At 36.1% G+C, this 22931-nt stretch overlaps 1 protein-coding gene across 3 annotated transcripts in view; it reads right to left on the reverse strand.

Moving 5' to 3' along the window:
* Positions 1 to 599: 599 nt before the first annotated feature.
* Positions 600 to 22931, reverse strand: part of ZDHHC20 (zinc finger DHHC-type palmitoyltransferase 20) — a 70531-nt gene continuing 48199 nt past the window's right edge. Inside the window, exons 8-13 of one of the 3 annotated variants that reach the window (XM_045072429.1) lie at positions 17245 to 17377; positions 13256 to 13382; positions 8552 to 8641; positions 7018 to 7133; positions 5443 to 5520; positions 600 to 4118 (exon numbers count right to left, since the gene is read on the reverse strand). In XM_045072429.1, coding sequence (XP_044928364.1) covers positions 5483 to 5520; positions 7018 to 7133; positions 8552 to 8641; positions 13256 to 13382; positions 17245 to 17377 — 504 coding nt within the window. In that variant the 3' untranslated portion in view covers positions 600 to 4118; positions 5443 to 5482. Of the gene's footprint in view, positions 4119 to 5442; positions 5521 to 7017; positions 7134 to 7479; positions 7525 to 8551; positions 8642 to 13255; positions 13383 to 17244; positions 17378 to 22931 lie in introns of those variants that run through there. The other 2 variants (XM_045072430.1, XM_045072431.1) reach the window with 2 other exon arrangements.

Raw genomic sequence — 22931 nt, forward strand, 5'->3', positions numbered from 1 at the left:
TTAATGGTCTATTTTCCTTCCTACCCCAAACATATCGCTCTAAATTCCCCTCCGTTTCCCCCACCACCACAAAAAAACATAAAGGTTGCTTCATCTATACTGGTTCCTGCGAGTGTTTTGAAATTTTGCTAGTCTAAAAACTGGGAATCCTAGCTCTCAGAGCCTTCCTGTTTCATTCAGCAGCCTCAAATATCAAAACTTTGTTGACTGGGAAGGGAATTATAACAGAAATGTCAAAAAGAATTCTACACAAGATAAAACCCATTATTCAGCATTTTGACAGCCACAATTCAACAATGCTTAATAGGGTTTCAAAGGTACTTACAATCCTAAAGTGACTTTTGAATTGAAAATCAACTTATGTTCAGTAAAAGCAAATTTAAAATCTTTTGAATAAAGCAATCTATACCTCGCCTATGTAAACTAAAACATCGCTGCACTCAAATAGTACCTGTCTTAGATGTGGTTACTCCCAAATTATTAGCTAATTCTCTAAACACTACTTTACCAAATTTGCAACATGACCCAAATAATAGTTATTCTCTCATTTGGTAAATACCACTTTATAACAACAACAACAGCAACAACAACAACAAACCTGTTCTTTCAGGACTTTATTTTGTTTATTAATAAAGTAAATCATTATTATGATTTTTGAAAAAAAAGTTAAAAAATGTTCAGCCTTCATGTTAATGTAGATTAGGCCATCCAAAAGGCAAAGAGTTAACATTAAGTCATGGTCCAGGATTATACTTATTAGAAACAAATACAGGACTTACAGTACTTGATAAGTAAAGACAACCAAAATAAACTGTATTTCAAATTTGTTTCTATAAAAACATATTAAAGATTAATTTAAAATAGTGTCCATCTTTTCTTTTAAATGGGCATAGCCTCATCTGCAGTCATGTACAAATATAATAACCTTGAGTAATAGCTTTCTTAATCTTTTAATACAAATACGATTCCTTGCCTTTATGCAACTCAACAAAATAATATAGAGTGAAGTCATTAGAAAAATATGGACCTTTCTGAATCTATATTGCATTTTTAATTTATATTGGAAAATACAGTTCAGATCATAAGAAACACATGGATTTCAGGCTTACATATTATCTATGTCTTAGAAATTATCAGATATGGTTCTTTATTTTGGCTGAAATGCAAAAATATGATAATTTCTTAATAACAGATTAGTTATTTGAAAAATAGTTTCCATTGATAGCAGTGCTAGTCCTAGGACAAAACATAAGCAAAACATATTTGTAAGTCACTGTCTATTCAGTGCCCCAAATACACAGATCCTAACACTAAGCCCTTACTACACATTTGCTTTAAAGATTACTGAATGGACATCTCATGTGTCTGATAATCTTTAACTTGAACAATCCTGTAAACATAGTCAAAATCTTCTAAAGGAATTAAAATTCAAGTAAACACTGCATATTTGATTTAAACTAACCTTACAATTAAATTCACCTATGACACATTGGATCAAAACCATTTAATATGGTAAAAAGGTTTTTAAAAATCATCCACATGTAAAGATGGAATTAAACTCTGTAAACATGTTTATGTTTAATAACTACTGTACTGCAGCTGCTCTTTGGTTTGGCAAAGTGATATTGGTCAGATGCCCCAGGTACTGAATATGCAAGTAAATCTCAACCCAGGTAAAACCAAGACTCCTGTCGATTTTGTCTTTAATGGCAATGGCAAGACCTGAAATTCAACTTTATTTTCCTTAAATATCATACCACAACTATTCAAGTGTTTGATGGACCAAAGATAGCACTAATACATTTTGAAGGCTTTCATTTTGACCATTCCCCCCCCCCCCAAAGAGTTGATAGAACAAATCAATATCAGTTCAAACACCAAAGAGGCAGCCTTGCCCTGACTCCCATGCAGCTTGTAGGCCCTTGCTGAATGACCAGTAATATGTATGAATAAATCAGCCAAATATTTAGAATGTGGCAAAAGGTTGGCTATAAATTAAAGCAAAGGTGACTAAAGCAAAAGGCTTCAAGTGAAAATTTCTGAAAAGGTGTTTGCTGTGCTATTAAAGATGATGGTGAAACACAACTTAAAAGAGAAAGATACACCCCCACAAAAGTGCCTGGATAGGTTAAAGGGGAAATTTATGTTTCCTCAATTGTTAATCATGGAAATGCATGAAAATCCTTTGATCTAAATGTAAAAATGCTCACAAAAAGTACCAGGAGAATAATTCTGAAAGTAGTCAAGTAGGCTTAAACATTCACAATTTCCTTATAATACACAAAATGCCAAAATGAAGTGATGTTTTGTTATCCCTTAACTCTCAGTTCTAGAGTCAAGATTATTGGGACGACAAAGTTGAAATAAAGATAGAAGAATCATAATAATAGTATTCCAAACTATATTTTCAAAGCTAACTCATTCCTTTGGTTCAAAAGGAAAAAAAAACCCCACATAACTTCCTTTTAAAATCTAGTATTAGTACGGCCAACAGAATTAGACAAATCCTCTGAACTAATACCTGGAATAGCTGAGTATAAAATATATGCTACATTAGGAAATCATAGCACTATCCCTAGCATATGTTTGGCATACAGAAGATACTCCAAAAATATTTGTTGGATGAATGAAATGTAAGGTTAATTTTCCAAAATTAGGAATCAAAGAATGTGAGAGGTCATCTAGTCCAACTCATGCATAACATGCTTTCCCCCCAATTCCATTTTACAGATAGGGAAATTGTAACGGTTGATATTTATAGATGCTGGTTAAGATTTATCTCTACCCGATGTTGGAAGCAATCAATCATTTTAGTTTGTGTATATTTGACCAAACAGGATATGTGAGGAGTAATATTTCTACCTGGCTTCTCCTTTATAGAATACAGCATTTGCCTTTAAAATTAATGCAACAATTCCTGTCACTTAGATAACATTTCAAAAGAAAAAGGAGATCTAGGTCTACCAGGCAGAAAGGGGCTGGTGTTTAGAAAGTCAGATTTAAAATTTTGTGTGTTAAGAGTGGAATCCACTGCTCAGACTGGAAGTCTTAAATGACTGATGAGGTTAGAATTTATTTCCATTAAGCAGTTTTACCCTAGTTCAAACTGCCTTTCAGTCACTGTTTAAGCTGTTACTGGAATACTGTAAAAAGTTTCAAAGTAATTTCTAGTAATCACCTAAATTGTCATTTGAAAGTCAATAGCATGTTGGGGCCAATACCTTGGAGCCATAAATAATTTTTAACAGCTTACAATACCTGCCTATCTTCCTCTTTACTTTTCTTCTAGCCACTGCCACTATTCTGTGTCCAATATTTCTATAGCACATGTGCCTTTGTGACTCCCTGACCAAAAAAAATACCCATTAAAGTTCAACAGAAAAGTAATTTAAATGCAGCGAGAACCAAAAATGTTTCCTATACTGCCAAGTTTCCTTTAAGCCTCGGGCACAACACTACATTACATGGTTATATTAATGCTGAGAACTAAGCCATCAATGAATCATACAAATGTGCTCCACGTTTTAAATAATTATATTTAGATATCTGAATCTTTCTGAGTGTTATCTTATAGCCAACAATAAAAAACTTTATTATAAATGTTGAAAAGTATAAAACAGTAATTATAAATCAGCAACACCCAATAAAAAAAGTTATTTTCTTTTCCTTACACAGTATAAGCAACAGTAAATAGATATTATTATTCACCTTCAGCCACTATACTGCCCTACATGTACTTAAGATAACTTTTCAGCTTGTGTTTCAAGAGTGAAACTTTATATGAATACAAAGAAACAACTCTTAATTATGTAACTCAGATGTCAAAAAAATACATATACTCTGTTAACATGTGACTTGATAGCTCATAGTGTAGCATCTCATAACAGGTGGGTGTTATTTCCAGAGTAAAATTAAGTCACTTTTGTAGCAGTAAGGGTGTATTTAAGATTAAGGCATCTTTCTGCGCTGGGGTAGTGCTTCTGTGGATCCGGCGATCTGTACAAAGGCTTCCTTTTTAAAAAATATATCTTCTCTTATACTTCAGTTATTTCATTCCATTGATCATTTTCTTGCAAATAAAACTGAAAATATCAGTCCCATAGTATGTTTTTATAAACCTATAAAACCAGAAACAGTTGAGTTATTGGTTAAAATTTGATTTTATATTTCTGAAAATAAAGGTATATTAAATAGTTCTGTGCACTAAGGTACAAAGCTGCTAACATGAAGAGATGGAATAAATATTTTAAAACTACTAATATTGTAATAATAACGAAGATTTTTATGAACAGTGAATGATAATCTCTTTCTTCCTCTGAAGCAATCAAGAGAGCATTTTAAAAGAGGTAAATTCTTACAGTTATCCCTTAATGTTAACTTGGACATGAGCTGAGGAGATACCTTATTTACCTCTTTGTAAGACTGCTGTAGGATATGGGGAATTACCCACAGCAACACTTACAGGTTGTGGAGCATCCATCAGACATTACCCTAGGACTAGGGCTATACTGCATGGAGAATTCTAGAACCAGGGCTATACCGCAGCCACAGTTTTGACTGGCAGGAACACCACATGATAAATCACCACTCATCTTCAGAGTCCAGCCTGACACAAGCCCCCACTGAGAGTTCTGATTCAGTCTAGGTTTTAGCCTCTGGCTGTTACTTTGGACATGGGCTCTTTGATAAAAATGAACTCCTAACACAGAGAAACTGAGGTAATAATTGGATGTTGTCTTAAGTTGCTAAGATTGTGGTAATTTGTTATGGAACAAAAGGTAACCAATACACATTATAAAGAAGATTTCAAAAAATCTAATAGCTGCCTAAAATGCTACTGAGTCACTGAGCTAAGCATCAGAAGAGACAGAGAATTCACTACATCCCTCAGAATTCAACTTAGTTACATTACTCTTACTGTAGATACTACAGTTTATGTTTAATCTGTCTGGAATGTCCTTGATTGCTATTTAAATTAATTTCCTCTGGCTATTGTCTCAGGGCTACCCAGATTGAGAACAGCTCATCAGTGTGGCTGGGTCCAGTAAACTTATCTTTCGTTGTGTCTTTTCCAAACAAGTCCTATAGGTAAACCTCTTCAGTCTTTTCTGCAGCCCAATTAATCACTCTTCTTTTTTAAACTAATTAACAAGACACTGTTTACTGAAAAGATTAGTTGTCTACATAGTTGTCCACATATCAACCCAAATCGGCTTTTGGTTTCCTCATTGATCTACCAATACATATTTACAAAGACTGCACCAGGAGTGGTTAGAAAAATGGGATTTAAGCAGCTATTATGTTCCAATCTCTTCTGAATTACCTAATTTTGCTGATATAATTAAAAGAGTAAAAAAAAAATGATCTGTGAATTGTTCTGAGATTACAAAATATGCAAATAACTGCATTTGTTCAAGGAAAATTACCTTTATACTGTCTTACCTTGCTCTTATTCAAATGGTTAGTTATGAACAAGTGGTACTCAATTTTCTATTGCCACTGTAACATGGTTATTTGTCCCTGTAAGCACATAATTATATATGACAGGACAAAAAAAGAGAAGTATTAAGTTTCTGGCTAATTGGTAAAATTGAAGATTACAGTAAAAGCAACTTTTATGTAAGCACTAAATAGGTTTATGGTGTCAAGCATTTATCCTCTTGGAGAACCCAGAAGTAAAGCAGTGCTAAAAGCTGAAAGTCTGGTTTTATGCTTATATTTGTAAAAATGTCCATTGGCTTTTAAAGATGTTCAGCAGCAATAATTACAAGGCCCATGAAATGAATTTTTCCCTTGACCTACAAAGGTTCTAATGATCCTAATGAAGATTCTAATGATACCAATTCAAGAGAATAATTTAAGTGCTGCTAAAAGCCAAAAAAAGAAAAAAAAAATCAGAAATTCCCACAGTAAGTTTTAAAGTATTTCCTCAAGTTGGCACCAAATGATCAGAATGTCCAAACATTTTCCCTCAGTACAAGATGATGACAATGTTATTATTAGTACTGTTGAAAACCACCATGCATATATTTTAGGCTATAATGCTTGCTAGGTGGCCAGGCTATGTTATAAACACAATCTGGTCTGAAAGACCATCTCTGACTTATCAACTATTCTACAATGCATCCACAGTTCATTCATGAAAAGATTGAGTCATCAAGAAAAGGTTAAAATATATTTGGTACACTCTTTTTATATTGAAGCAGCAAAGACTACAATACATTTCAAAAATTATTTTAAAAAAAGTAAAAGTTAAGACACTAAAGATTAATCTTGTTCAAATGTTATTCAGAAGAGAGAATGCCAAAAGAACTTTCTATATCTGAGGTAAAGAAGTATGCGGCTGGGTAACAAAAGAAAATCCCAACTCTCAACAGAACAAAACACAGCAAGAGCCACTATACTTCCTGATTCAAACCTCCTTCTCCATAAAAGGTACCAATAAACACTGATACCCCATTTGTAAGGTATTTTCTTAAAAACTGTCACATATCTTAGTATTTTTTTAAAGATTTAATTTATTTATTTGACAGACAGGAGATTATAAGTAGGCAGAGAGGCAGGCAGAGAGAGAGGAGGAAGCAGGCTCCCCGCTGAGCAGAGAGCCTGATGTGGGGCTCGGTCCTAGGACCCTGGGATCATGACCTGAGCTGAAAGCAGAGGCTTTATCCCACTAAGCCACACAGGTGCCCCATATCTTAGTATTTTAAAATATGCTGTTTTGATTTTTACATTACTTGTTAAATCTGGTTGATCTTCTTTTTTTTTTTTTTTTTTTAAAGATTTTATGTATTTATTTGACAGAGAGAAATCACAAGTAGATGGAGAGGCAGGCAGAGAGAGAGAGGGAAGCAGGCTTCCTGCCGAGCAGAGAGCCCGATGCGGGACTTGATCCCAGGACCCTGAGATCATGACCTGAGCCGAAAGCAGCGGCTATACCCACTGAGCCACCCAGGCGCCCCTGGTTGATCTTCATTTTAACCAGAAAAAACACTGTTTTCAAATGACAAGTATTACCTGATCTGACAGTGCCTTCTTCAGATCCATTCTCTATCCATTGAGATTCACTGTCCAACAATCGGTTTTTTGATTCACTAAGTGGTTTGATAGGAAAGGGTTGATTTGAGCCAATACTGAAAAAAGGAAGAAATAATTTAGTAAACAGTTTAATGCTCAATCAAGGATACTTAATTAATAAGCAGCAAATTAGTATTCCTTTTCCTAAATATGTGAGGGCAACTCATGAGATCTCAGCACTCTAAAAAAACTCTATCTTCAAAAAAAAAATATGCCCCCAACCCCCAACTGAATGGCTCTCTAAACCCCAGAATCTATATTCCAGCAGTGCCAATGAAAACAATTAGACAAAAGAAAAAAGCTTCAGAGGCCGGTGTGAAACTTTTTAAAAATATGTTAATCAAGAGCTGTAAGGTAGCACAAGGTGAGGATCTATATCTGCGGCCAGGACAAAAAAATTACCTGTCATTTCCCAAGTTTTCTGCTTTCTACCTCTGCAGTTTAGATCTAAGGGGAAAAAATGATTTAGTGATTTAGCGTAGACTTACTTTTCTTGCTAAGAGATCCAGGGAGGGAAGGAATGGAGGAGCAGAAGAAGGAAAAGGGAACTAGTATTTCCTGTGTACTTACTATGGGTCAGATACTGTGCTAAGTGCTTTAAACACATTATGTCAACACAATAACCCTTGGAGGTAGGCATGGTTATCCTCATTTTATAGAGCTGGAAACCGAGTGAAACCGAGTCTCACACAGTTTAAGTGACTTGTTCAGATGCACAATAAATGTTAAGAGTTTTAAGGTCCTAAGACTGTAGGTTTGAAGGTCTATGTTCTGATACTAATAGACTGTCTTGCAATTTATAACCCCCCTCCCCCCCACAATTTATTTCTGTCCTAAATAAATTTTGACTATTTCACTTTTATCTTTTTGACTTCTTTAAAATTTCATTTAAAATTCAAATTTCTTTGAATTTTTGAATTGGTTTGCTTACCATGCAAATACTGAAAAAGTATCCTCTAAGATGAATGAATGAGAAAAAATTTTACATTAATATTTTTAAAATCCTCCCTATTATTTTTACACTGCGGTTTAAATTTGTTTATCAAGATATAATGGTAGATAGTTTGACTAATTTCTTTGAAAAAATATAGCTGATATAAACCAAGAATTGTATCTTGAAAGAATGTCTTAGTTTCTAGAAAGATGTAGCATAGTTAGGATAGCCGTGTTTCCTGGCTTGCCCAGACATTTCCAGTTACATGTATTTGTTCTTGTTCGACTATTAAAAAGCAAGCATTCTCTTTCTTATTCTCCAAGTGTTCTGGTTTGGAAGATAATAAGTATGGTTATACTAAGCATCTTAGGTACCCACACATATTAGCTCTCAGTTAAAAAAAATTTTACATAGAATTTCTCTTTCCTTATCTATGTTGACTTACGAATTACTACTGTATTTACCAGATATGTATGTATGGCACATACACACAGTTTGTTTTATGATGAATAATGAAAAACTTAATGATAAGAAGCACACCTTCTAGGATATTCATTTTGATTTGTAACAGAAGCTTGTTCTGGATCCATCCCCACAAGGCGAGTTGGAAAACTGCAACCATCACCCAAGCTGCAAAATGAAAAAATATCAATAATAAATTTAAATCATATTAACTTAAATCAAGGTGATCAAATTCAACAACCATTCTTCTTCAAAAACATAGTATAAAGAAATTATCATAATCTGTCATTTCGAGAATAATTCTTAAAATTCTCTAGGGTTACTAGCCTCGCTGAAGAAATAAGCTGTCTTCTCTTATAATTTACATATATTTAAAAAAATATCTTTCGGGGCGCCTGGATGGCTCAGTGGGTTAAAGCCTCTGCTTTCAGCTTGGGTCATAGTCCCGGGGTCCTGGGATCGAGCCCCGCATCGGACTCTCTGCTCAGCGGGGAGCCTGCTTCCTCCTCTCTCTCTGCCTGCCTCTCTGCCTATTTGTGATCTCTGTCAAATAAATAAATAAATAAAATCTTAAAAAAATATATCTTTCATGACTATTAAGATTATAATGCCTGGTGCACCTGAGTGGCACAGTCAATTAAGCAGCTGCCTTTGGCTCATATCATGGTCCCAGGGTCCTGGGATTGAGCCCTACATCGGGTTCCCTGCTCATCAGGGAGACTGCTTCTCCAACTCTTCCTCTGCCATAGTCCCTGCCTGTCCTTTCTCATTTGCTCTCTCTCTCTCAAATGAATAAATAAAACTCTTAAAAAAAAAAAAAGATTATGATACCTCAAACACAGCCATTTAAATATCTGGGAATTTGGCTAATTAAATATTTGGGTAATTGACATTATAATGCTTATTAAGATTATGATTCTCTATTAAGATTATGATATCTCAAACACCAGTAATCAAATATTTGGGTAACTGACCTACTCATCACAATCATTTAAGACACCAAAGAAGCTCAAATTGAAATGCAAGATGTAAGTTCCAAATATTTATTCATTTGACAAATATTTTACTAAATGCCTATGATGCCCTGGGTACTATTATCAGGACTAGGGATATAGCAGTGAACAAAAGAGAAGAAAACCTCTGCCCTCAAGAAGTTTACAATCTAAAAAAAGTACGGACATATCTTAATTTCACATTTTAAAATTATGTATAATAGGGACTTTCATCTCCAGCAAGATGGATTAACTGATAAATGGGACCTTCTGTCATGAAAAACCAGAAAACCGAACAGTATAAACAATAACTGTTTTCCAAACAAACAACACAGAACTGTGGTCTCTGAAAAAAGAGAAACCAACTGAGTCCCAGGTTTCTGCCAGGACTTGAGCACCAGTAGGAGAAAAAAGTAGAGTAAGGTAGTCTCAATCAACTGAGGTGACAGAGATGGGTGTTTCAGGAAGTTGTGGCAGCTTGAATCTACTAGACAGAGCTGAGGAAGAGGGAGATATGCAAAGAAAGGGCCACAACAAGTGCACAGCATTTTAGTAGAGTATTTTGATGAATGCTAAGCTACACATGTGAATCTAGGCTTAAAACAGTCTCAAAAGGACCAAGCTAAAACACAAGTAACTCCCAAAGGGAAGGAGCAAAATTTATTTATTTATTTATTTTTAAAATTTATTTATAACAGAGCGAGATAACGAGAGAGGGAATATAAGCACAGGGGATCTGGACAGGGAGAAGGAGGCTCCCTGCTGAGCAGCATGCCTGATATGGGGCTCAATCCAAGGACCCTGGGACCATCACCTGAGCTGAAGGCAGACACTTAAGAACTGAGCCACCCAGATGCCAAGAGAGCAAAATTTAATACACAGAATTTAAAATGTCTACCATATAATAAAAAATTACTTGTATGGAGGCGCCTGGGTGACTCAGTGGGTTAAAGCTGCTGCCTTCGGCTCAGGTCATGATCCTAGGGTCCTGGGATTGAGCCCCACATCGGGCTCTCTGCTCAGCAGGGAGCCTGCTTCCCTTCCTCTCTCTCTGCCTACTTGTGATCTCTGTCAAATAAATAAATAAAATCTTTTAAAAAAATTACTTGTATGAAAAGTAGCAGGAAAATGTGGTTCACAACTAAGAAAAAAATAGATAATAGAAAAGAATTAGAATTGACTATGAAAATTTGAAGCAAATACCTTTTTAAAAAGTTTTTTTTTAAGATTTTATTTATTTATTTGACAGATAGAGATCACAAGTATGCAGAGAGGCAGGCAGAGAGAGAGGAAGGGAAGCAGTCTCCCTGCTGAACAGAGAGCCTGATGTGGGGGTCGATCCCAGGACCCTGAGATCATGACCTGAGCCAAATGCAGAGAGGCTTTAACCCACTGAACCACACAGGCGCCCCAGCAAATACTTTAAAATAGTGACTGTAAATATGTCTGTGAACTAACCGGAAAAAAATGGATATGAGAAGAGAAATGTAAGATATAAAAAAGAACCAAATTGAACTTCTAGAGTTAAAAAATACAAGATCTGAAATGAAAATTCACTGGATGAGCTTAACAGCAGAGCAGACATCATAAAAGAAAGGGTCAGTGAACTTACAGACATAGCAACAGAAACTATCCAAACTTAGCAGACAGAGAAGAAGGATGGGGCCTGGGGAGCAAAGAACAGCAATGACCTGTGGATCACAATCAAGCAGTTAAACAAATGTATATTTAAGAATGCCCCAAAAACCAGTGGAGGGAGAGCATGAAAGTTATTCAAATGTGATGAAAACTATAAATTCACAGATCCAAGAAGCCTAATGAACTCCAGAGAGGATAAACACAAAGAAACCATACCCAAAACCATCATTATCTAATGGCTTAATATTGGTGATAAAGATAAAATCTTAAAAGTAGCCAAAGGGCAAAAAAAAGAACAAAACAAAACATATTAATTTACAAACACTGGAATACAGATAAGAGTGAGGCTGAGTCTTGTCAAAAACAATGCAAGCCAATGTGCTTTGGTGAGTGCTGTGAAGTGTGCAAACCTGGCGATTCACAGACCTGTACCCCTGGGGATAAAAATATATGTTTATAAAAAATAAAAAAATAAAAACAAAAAACAATGCAAGCCAGAAGTTAATGGAACATCTTTTTTTTAGAGATTTTATTTATTTATTTGACAGATCACAAGTAGGCAGAGAGGCAGGCAGAGAGAGAGAGAGGAGGAAGCAGGCTCCCGCTGAGCAGAGAGCCCGATGCAGGACTCAATCCCAGGACCCTGAGATCATGACCTGAGCCGAAGGCAGCGGCTTAACCCACTGAGCCACTCAGGCACCCAATGGAACAACATCTTTAAAGAAAGAGGAAAAAAACCAAAGCCAAACCAGTCAATATTGAAATCTTGGTTTAGAGAAAATAATTTTAGAAAATACTAGTCTGTGGTCTATCTAGTCAGTGCGGAAAAACCTTGTAATACAGGAGATGATAAAGTACACAAAAGAGACTGATGCGCTTAGGGGCGCCTGGGTGGCTCAGTGGGTTAAAGCCTCTGCTTTCGGCTCAGGTCATGATCCCAGGGTCCTGGGATCGAGCCCCACGTCTGGCTCTGTGCTCAGCAGGAGCCTGCTTCTGCCTCTTTCTCTGCCTGCTTCTCTGCCTACTTGTGATCTCTCTCTGTCAAATAAATAAATAAATCTTAAAAAAAAAAAAAAAGAGACTGATACGCTTAAATGTACAACAATCGGATCTATCAAATGAAACACAGAAAAAAGACTGAACAAAAATGGACAGTGTATCAGGGATCTGTGGTAGAACTTCAAGTGTACTAATATACATGTAACTGGAGTCTCTACAGTAATGGGGAAGGGGGATGGGGATGACAGAATAAGTATTTAAAGAAATAATGGTTAAAATACTTTCCAAATTTGATGAAAGTTATAAAATTGCAGTTCCAAGAAGCTCAACCAATTCCAAGCATAAGAAACATAAAGAAAACTATATAGCAAGGCACGTCATAATCAAATTGCATTAAACTAGTGCTAAAAAGCGCATCTTAAAAGCACTGCGTGAAAATAAGACACATTACATATGGAGTAAAAAAAGAATGACTGCAAACTTGTGAGAAAAAATGTAACCCAGAAGACAGTGAAGCAGTATCTAGAATTATATGCTAAGCAAAAATGTCTTTCAAAAGTGAAAGCAAAATGTTATGTTCACACAAAAATACAGGAAATACAGCTAAACAAGAGGGGAAAATCCTGTAACATTTATAAATATGTCACTTGAATTTCAAATATTTTTTACTTTCCTGTAATGACTTTGGATATAGATGGCCTATGATGGCTGGGAATTTGGGAGAAAAGGAAACTGAATCATCTCAAGGATATACTTTCATTTACATTTTGCATTATGTGTTGGGTCTTCTTTTAAGACACAACAGAATACATAATTGTGATAGAATCTTTGAAGATATAGCTAATAAGTATAAAGTCTTATGATTCTCTATTTCAAACAACTTATTTTCATCTTGAAGGAAAAAAAATGATTGCTATTTTTAGGATCACCTTTTTTTTCTATTTTCCATTCAAATATATGCCCAAACTCTTTTTGGGAGAGTTTAATAAAAAACATGAAAAATATTTTATATAATCAAGACGTTCTGAGTTTTCATTCTCAAGGCTCATAAGATGTCATTATATACTGTATTCTCTGAATCTTAAGCCATTTAACCAGAGAGACAGACTATCACAGATTCTGTAATTTCTGAGACCTGCATTTTGTACATTACCTCGAAAATATTGGAAGTAGCCAGTATTTCTTTTCATCACCAAAGACTTGTCTCCAATTTTTACTGCATCCAAGAGAAAAACCATTTCCATCAGGTCCATATGAAAATGTGGCAGAGCGGAATGATTCTGTTGTATGTACATATATTAAAAAAAAGAGTTAATTTACTTAAAAATTATATGAGGATGGAAAGCAGCAATTTTCTTGCTTTATATCTTTTTTTAAAAAAGACTTTTTAAATTTATTTGACAGTGAGAGAGAGATCACAAGCAAAGAGGCAGGCAGAGAGAGGGCGGGGGGAAGCAGGGTTCCTGATAAGCAGAGAATCTGATGCGGGCCTTGATCCCAGGATCCTGGGATCATGACCTGAGCTGAAGGCAGAGGCTTAACCCACTGAGCCACCCAGGTGCCCACTTTATATTTTTGATATCAAAATTATATAAATATAATTTTAAAAAGATAATTATAATAATTAAAAGATAAATTTCTGAAACTTATTTGGGGAAAAATACCACCTCTGAGTATTTCATCACCTTTATAAAATGAAAATGTGAAAACAATTATCTAATATTACTAAAAATCTACTGAAGTGTGTTCACTATATCTCACCTTTTTAAAAAGATATGCTAGCTCTTGCAACTCACTCATTTATTACTTAATGAAATTCTTACTATGTGCCTAATGGCACAGTACCAGGTGTTTGAGATCCAAAGATAAATGAGATGAAATTCTTACTAAAGAACCCACAATCTAACAAATTCTAATAAAACGACACTGTGATATACATGTGTGAGTGGGGGTGGTAGTATGTGAGCATGATCTTGAACAAAAAATAAAAGATAAAGAAGCAGATGGTGACCAAAGACCATTATTTCAAGTTTGGCTATTAAGTGATGCTGAGTGGGGGCTAGAGAAAAATACACATTTCACAAGAAACAGGCTTTTTCTTTACTTAAGAATACAATTTATTTTATCAAGTTTTATAAGCTAAGGATAAAAAGCCAGGGAGCGAGGAACTGGAAAAGGTCGATGATATAGAAAAGATAAAAATTGATGGAAGAAAATTCTAGAGGGAAGGAGACATCCTCTAGAAGAATTCTAAAGATTAACCTTAGATACCAGAAAAGACATTTGTCCTCAGAAGTTAGAGGCAGAGTGACAGTGATGGGCTTGAAAGAAGAAATGTCTGTGTAAGGTTATAAAGGGGAGAAGATAAGAAATTATTTGAGACAACTTCTTATTTTTTCAGAAACACGTGACATGACTGCCAAATAAAGGACCCAAGTAAGGTCTGACACTTTAAATGTGTAGGTGCACCAGTTGCTATGGGAGTGAGACTGCCTTCCTCAGCTTTCTATACCCCTGACCTGCTTGTGGATAGAGTAGAGAGCTGGAATAGCTCAGGTCATGGATCAGTAGCTGAATTATAGGAGAAAGCCAGGACATGTATCATGTGAGAGTGCTGTCAAGAGTTGTTAAAGTCGGGGCACCTGGGTGGCTCAGTGGGTTAAAGCCTCTGCCTTCGGCTCAGGTCATGATCTCAGGGTCCTGGGATCGAGCCCCACATCCAGCTCTCTGGTCAGCAGGGAGCCTGCTTCCCCCTCTCTCTCTGACTGCCTCTCTGCCTACTTGTGATCCCTCTCTGTCAAATAAATAAGTAAAATCTAAAAAGAGTTGTCATTTGTTACAGGATCTAGGACAGGAAAGGTGAGAAATGAGACCAGGACAATGCAGGCAGCGTAAAAGATGAAATCTCGTCGGAGTACAGAAAGAGAGGGCTGCAAGGATGACGAGTGGCCAGAGAACGGAAAGTTCAAATTGACAATTTCAGGTGCTCTTCAGTTCCAAGAGATTAAAAGATTCAGTGTTTAATTTATGGTAAAGATTGGCTATGAGCCAAAAATGAACTATCAGGATTTCATCAAGATCAAAAGCTTTTGCACAGCAAAGGAAACAGTTAACAAAATCAAAAGACAACTGACAGAATGGGAGAAGATATTTGCAAACGACATATCAGATAAAGGACTAGTGTCCAGAATCTATAAAGAACTTAGCAAACTCAACACCCAAAGAACAAATAATCCAATCAAGAAATGGGCAGAGGACATGAACAGACATTTCTGCAAAGAAGACATCCAGATGGCCAACGGACACATGAAAAAGTGCTCCATATCACTCGGCATCAGGGAAATACAAATCAAAACCACAATGAGATATCACCTCACACCAGTCAGAATGGCTAAAATCAACAAGTCAGGAAATGACAGGTGCTGGCGAGGATGCGGAGAAAGGGGAACCCTCCTACACTGTTGGTGGGAATGCAAGCTGGTGCAGCCACTCTGGAAAACAGCATGGAGGTTCCTCAAAATGTTGAAAATAGAACTGCCCTATGACCCAGCAACTGCACTACTGGGTATTTACCCTAAAGACACAAATGTAGTGATCCAAAGGGGCACGTGCACCCGAATGTTTATAGCAGCAATGTCCACTATAGCCAAACTATGGAAAGAACCTAGATGTCCATCAACAGATGAATGGATCAAGATGTGGTATATATACACAACGGAATACTATGCAGCCATCAAAAGAAATGAAATCTTGCCATTTGCGACAACATGGATGGAACTAGAGCGTATCATGCTTAGTGAAATAAGTCAAGCAGAGAAAGACAACTATCATATGATCTCCCTGATATGAGGAAGTGGTGATGCAACATGGAGGCTTAAGTGGGTAGGAGAAGAATCAATGAAACAAGATGGAATTGGGAGGGAGACAAACCATAAGTGACTCTTAATCTCACAAAACAAACTGAGGGTTGCTGGGGGGAGGGGGATTGGGAAAAGGGGGAGGGATTATGGACATTGGGGAGGGTATGTGCTTTGGTGAGTGCTGTGAAGTGTGTAAACCTGGGGATTCACAGACCTGTACCCCTGGGGATAAAAATATATGTTTATAAAAAATAAATAAATAAATAAAGATTGGCCATGAGCATCAAAGGGCGCAGCCTGCCTGTTTGGGATAATAGCATTTGTTTGAATACAGAAACTCTTTAACTGGGGAAATGTTCTCAAGGTAGGCAGGTGACAGTTATGGAGAAGTGTGGAGATGACAGAAAGTATTCTCCAAGGACAGAAGAACAGAACTCTGGAAGGAGCAGTAGAGAACCAGCCTAGGTAGGGCCAGGGTTGTGGAAGGTGAGCTGTAAAGGTGGTGTGCCATGGTAGTTTTTTCAAAATAAGGGTTAAAACACCTTAAAAGGTGTTTTTCACATATATTTGTGTGTGTGTGTGACCAGCATTTCCTTTTAATGAACTAAAACAGAAAATATTACAGTACATTGCATATGTAGAGATTAATGATGTTCTGAAAATACATGCCTATTTTATTTATATAATTTTATAAACATGTGTATCGCCTAGGTCACAATATAAATGATGCCTTTCTTACTGTAGTCACTGGCAAAAAAGACTGAAAAATACTGCTTAGAGAGAAGAATACTGCGCTTAAAGAGAACACTAGGTTTCCCATGAAGTACGCCTCTCTCATAACTAAGGGGTTAGGCAGGAAATGAAGCAGGCTTGGAACTATGGCAAATTAAAGTGTGCAGGCTCCCATCTAAAGCAGTCAGCTACTACTCAGTTCCAAATGAAGGATGCCAGATAGGAACATGGGCCTACAGTTGTTTTTTATTTTTTTAAAGATTTTATTTATTTATTTGACAGAGAGAGATTGCAAGTAGGCAGAGAGGCAGGCAGAGAGAGAGAGAGAGAGAGGGGGAAGCAGGCTTCCTGCGGAGCAGGGAGCCCGATGCGGGGCTCGATCCCAGGACCCTGAGATCATGACCTGAGCCGAAGGCAGCAGCCCAAACCACTGAGCCACCCAGGCGCCCCTGATTTTCTATTTCTTTATCATCTGACTATTGTCCTCATGATTTCATAATCATTTATGGTCATTTTCCTAAATAATTATGAATTCTTTTAGCCTACTTACCTATTGTTGTTCTGTTTTTTCCAACTAGCCAGCAGTGGTAGCTGAAAAGTGATAGGACGCTGATGAAGAACATTGTAGACACGAAGAAAAGGAAAAGTACGTGGAACTTTGCACGTGTATCAGAGAGTTCATTCTGAGGAAGGAAGAAAGAAGAATTAACTTTAGAACAGTCAGCCCTTAAAGCATATTGTTATTTGATTCTTACTAAAGACTGCTGAATCTACCAAAAATCTTGCCAGATATGAAGAATATAAAAAAAAAAGAAAAAGAAAAAAAGAATATAAAATAAATTTAGATAATAAATCCAAAAGCAACATCTCCCAAAGCAGAAAACGCATTATCAAAGAAGCTTGCTTGTATGAAAGGTTAAAAGGGTCATTTAAAAAAATTACTCTTAAACATTTAAAAAATTTAGTAATATATTCAATAAAAAAGATGCATTTTTAACTCATTTTTTTCCTTTGTACTTTATGCATATATTCATAACTTTCCCTGATATCCAGGATATACAAGGGGTTTTCCTTATCTATGCTAAAGTATTTGCTTATTTTAATTATAAATGCTGCTAACCAGATACTAATTGTGATAAATTTGTGTATTTCTTTAATTTCTATATTTGGAAGACCTCAGCATATATCCCCATGCCCTCAGCTGTTCAATCCCTACCTTTTTTACCCTCACTCAATTCCTACACTTTTTTTTTTTTTTTGGGTAATTAGCAGTTTTGGTAAATACATTTACCACAAGGTATTAGTGAATGAAAACAGCTTTGTTGTTACCCCTTTTCTTATGGCTACATTCATTTTAATAGAAGCAAAATCTTAGTATCTATTAATAGGAGAAAGAGGAAGCCTTTAAGTGTTAGCTCTTAAAATAAAACCACATGGGAAAATTACAGATTCTACTAGAACATGAGTTGATTTAAACATAGTTTACAGGATAAAATGAAGGTTTTTAGCATTAGATTATCTGACATATATTTTTTACTCTTCTTTCCCAGAGTAACCACAGTGCCTTTGAAACATACCAAGCAATTCTTTTAACTTCCCATCTTGTGAAGTAAATGAATATTATACATATTTACTACAAATTGTCACAAGAATGGCATGGCAATAATATTATTTTACCTTTGGACAACTCTCTGTAGATTTCCTGCGGCAAAGCTTGTACAAATAGAGATAATGTATTAAGAAACCAAATTTTATACAAAATTATCCTGAACACTAGTTTTATAAATCTTTTGTTTTGAAGGAACACTGAGATGTTGTTTTCTAAAGGTCATTGACAACATTTTTTCCAAAAACACAAAAGTGAAAACAGACAAGAATATTTAGCTCCTAAAACAAACAAACAAAACAAAAAATAAAGAATATTTAGCTCCTCAAGCACATTCGAGGTACACTTTAAAATCTACTTTCCCTCTGTTTTTTAAAGAGATTTAAATCTAGGAAAGAAAATTAATTTTTTTAGCAAATAGCTTTTATTTAAAAACTTCTGATTAGCACTTTCTAAAAACTCTGAAAACTTCTTATCACCTTCACTCACTATGACTGCAAAAGCCTTCTAAGAGGTGTCACTCGACCTGCAGTCTAGTTTCAGCTCTGTAATCAGAGTGATCCATTACAATTAAGACGATGTTACTCCTCTGCTCCTGTTTCACTGAGGCACGAAAGACACAGTCCTCCAACACTCTCCAAGGCCCACTGCCTGGACTTCTCATTAATTCCATTCTTGCTCATTCTACTCCAGCCACACTAGCTAGCCACCTTGCTGTTAAACAAACATGGAGGGGACACTCCTACTTTGGGGCCTTTGCTCCAAACTCCAGATGTTTCTTCAAAAATGTTCTCTCAAATGTCCACTAATTCCCTTTAAGTCTCTGCTCAAATCTTACCTTTGGAAATCTACCCTGATCACACTCTTTTTAAAAAATTGAGATACAACTGAACATATAACATTCTATTAGTTTCAGGTGTAAAACATGACTCAATATATGTACACACTGCAAAAGTAACAATATGTACAATTGCAAAAGTCATAATAACTCTAGTTAACACCCATACCACAATTATAAAAATTTTTTTCTAGTGATGAGATCTTTTAAGATGTACTATCTTAACAACTTTCAAATATACCTAACTATAGTCACCATATTGTGCATTATACACCCCAAACTTATTCATGTTATTTTGAGCACCTTCATCCACTTTACCCATTCCCCACCCACTGCCCCCCAAATCACCAATCTGTTATCTAGGAGTCCAAAAAAAAATTTTTTTTAGATTCTACATAAGTGACAAAAACAGCTGTCTTTCTCTGACTTGTTTCACTTAGTGCAATGTCTTCCAGGCCCATCCATGTGATCACAAATGGCAGGATTTCCTAAGTATTTATGGCCAAGTAATAGTCTATTGTGTACACGTACACATACGTATGTACACACACACACACACACACACACACACACACACACTTTTCTTCACCCATTCATCCACTGATGGGACACTTAGGTTTTTTTTCATATCTTGGCTATTATAAATGAGTTGCAATGCACATGGGGCATGCACGTATCTTTTCAAGTTAGTGATTTCATTTCCTTTGGATAAATATCCAGAAGTAGAATTGCTTGGATCATATGGTAGCTCTAATTTTTGGAGGAATCTTCATACTGTTTCCATAGTGGTTAAACCAATCTACATTCCCACCAACAGTACATGGGTTCCTTTTTCTCCACATCCTCGCCAAAACTACTACTTATCTTTTGATAACAGCCATTCTAAGAGGTATGAGTTGGTATCTCATTGTGGTTTTGATCTGCATTTCCCTGATTAGACACTGAGCAGTTTTTGGTATACCTGCTGGCCATCCATGTCTTTGGAAAGCTGTCTGTTCAGAGCCTCTGCCCAATTTTTTAATTTCTTTTTTTGGGATGAGGGCTACTGAGTTGTAGGAGTTCTTTATATATTTTGTCTATTAAGCTCTTATCAGAAACATGACTTGCAAGTATCTTCTCCCATTCAGTATGCTGCCTTTTGTTTTGCTTATTGTTTCCTTTGCTGTATAGAAACTTCTTAGACTGATGTAGTCCCACTTGTTTACTTTTGCTTTTGTTATTTTGGTTTTGGTGTTAAATCTAAAAAATCATCATCAGGGGGCGCCTGGGTGGCTCAGTGGGTTAAGCCTCTGCCTTCGGCTCAGGTCATGGTCTCAGAGTCCTGGGATCAAGCCCCGCATCGGGCTCTCTGCTCGGCGGGGAGTCTGCTTCTCCCTCTCTCTCTCTCTGCGTACTTGTGATCTCTCTCCATCAAATAAATAAATAAAATCTTTAAAAAAAAAATCATTATGAGGACCAATGTGAAGGAGCTTACTGCTAATGTTTTTAAAATCTACATTTATGGTTTCAGGGCTAATGTTTAAGTGTTTAATCCATTTGTAATTGATTCTTGTTATGATGTCAGATAGAGATCCAGTTTCATTCTTTTGCACGTGGCTATCCATTTTTCCCAACATTATTTATTACAGAGACTACCCTTACCCACAGTATACTCTTGGCTCCTTTGTTGTAAATGAACTGACCAAAGATTCATCGGTTTATTTCTGGCCTCTTTTGTTCCATTGGTCTCTGTGTCTGTTTTCATGCCAATACTGATTACTACAGCTTTGTAATACGGTTTGTAATCAGGAAGTGTGATACTTCCAGCTTTGTTCTTCTTTTTCAAGACTGCCTTGGCTATTTGGGGTTTTTTGTGGTTCCACACAAATTTTAGAACTGTTTGTTCTATTTCTGTGAAAAATGTCTGTGTTGAAAAATGTCCAAGTTTTTCTGTGAAAAACTTTGTTAGGGATTACACTGATTCTGTAAATGACTTTTGGTCATAGGGACATTTTAACAATATTAATTCTTCACATTTAACAATGTTAATTCTGGGGCGCCTGGGTGGCTCAGTGGGTTAAGGCCTCTGCCTTCGGCTCAGGTCATGATCCCAGGGTCCCGGGATTGAGCCCCGCATCGGGCTCTCTGAGTCTGCTTCCTCCTCTCTCTCTGCCTGCCTCTCTGCCTACTTGTGATCTCTGTCTCTCAAATAAATAAATAAAATCTTTAAAAAAAAAAAATGTTAATTCTTCCAGTCCATGAGCACAGATTAACTTTCCATTAATTTGTGCCTTCAATTGCTTTCATTAGTCTCTCATAGTTCTCAGTGTACAGATCTCTCACCTATCTTTCTTAATTTCTTTTCTTATAGTCTGTTACTACTGTATAGAAATGCAATTGATTTTGAACTCTGCAACTACTCTTAATTGGTTTCTTGGTTCTAACAGTTTTTGATGGAGACTTCAGGGTATTCTAAATATAATACTATATATTATACAAATAGAGTCAGCTTTACTTTTTTCCTACTTGAATTTTTTCTTTTTCTGGTCTAATTGCTTTGGCTAGAACTTCCAATACATATTGTGTTGAATAAATAGCAAGAGTGGGAATCCTGGTCTTTTTCTTAACCTTAGGAGGAAAGCCTTAAGCCTTTCATCACTGAATATGATGTTAGCTGTGGGATTGTCATATAAGGTCTTTACTGTGTTGAGATATATTTCCTCCATACCTACTTTGTTAAGAATTTTTACCAAAAATAGATGTTGAATTTTATCTAATGCTTTTCTGTATCTATTGAGATGATCATATTTCTTCCTTCATTTTGTTAACGTGGTATGTCATGCTGATTGATTTAAAGATGAAGAACCATATCTGCATCCCTGGAATAAATCCCACATGATCACAGTGTATGATTCTTTCAATGAATTGCTGAATTCAGCTTGCTAATATTGTTTTAAATATTTTTACATCTTTGGCCAACAAGTATATAAAGCCTATAATTTTATTTTCTTATAGTGCCCTGTCCATTTTTAGTATCAGGGTAATACTGGCCTCATAAAATGAATTTGGAAGTATTCCCTCTTCTATTTTCTTGGAAGATTTTGAGGACTAGCATTAGTTCTTTAAATGTTTGGTAGAGGGGCACCTGGCTCAGTCATTAAGCATCTGCTTTCAGTTCAGGTCATGACCCCAGGGTCCTGGGATGGAGCCCTGAATTGGGCTCCCTGCTCTGTGGGAAGCTTGCTTCTCCCTCTCCCACTCCCCCTGCTTGTGTTCCCTCTCTTGCTGTGTCTCTCTCTGTCAAATAAACAATTAAAAACCTTTATTTATAAATAAATAAATGTATGTATGTATGCTTGGTAGAATTCACTACCAAACCATCTGGTCCTGGACTTTTGTTTATTGGGAAGCTACTGATTACTGATTTAATCTCCTTACTAGCAATTAATCTCTTCAGATTTTCTACTTCATCATGATTCAGTCTTGGTTGTATTTTCTAGGAAAGTATCCATTTCTGCTAAGTTGTCCATTTTGCTGGTGTATCATTGTTCATAGTAGTCTCTTATGATCCTTTGTATTTCTGTGACATTAGATATGTTTTCTCTTCCATTTCTGATTTTGAGTCCTCTTTCTTGTGAGTCTAGGTAAAGGTTTGACTGTTTTGTTTATCTTTTTAAGAAAACCAGCTCTTTCACTGATCTTTTCTATTGTCTCTTTAGTGTCTACCTATTTCCATTCTGATTTTTCTTTTTAAAAGATTTTATTTATTTATTTGAGAGAGAGAGAACAAGAGAGAAAGCATGAGGAGGAGGAG

This window comes from Mustela putorius, unplaced genomic scaffold (assembly GCF_011764305.1).
Source record: "Mustela putorius furo isolate JIRA1106 unplaced genomic scaffold, ASM1176430v1.1 tig00004035_pilon_pilon_pilon, whole genome shotgun sequence".
Taxonomy (NCBI): Eukaryota; Metazoa; Chordata; class Mammalia; order Carnivora; family Mustelidae; genus Mustela; species Mustela putorius.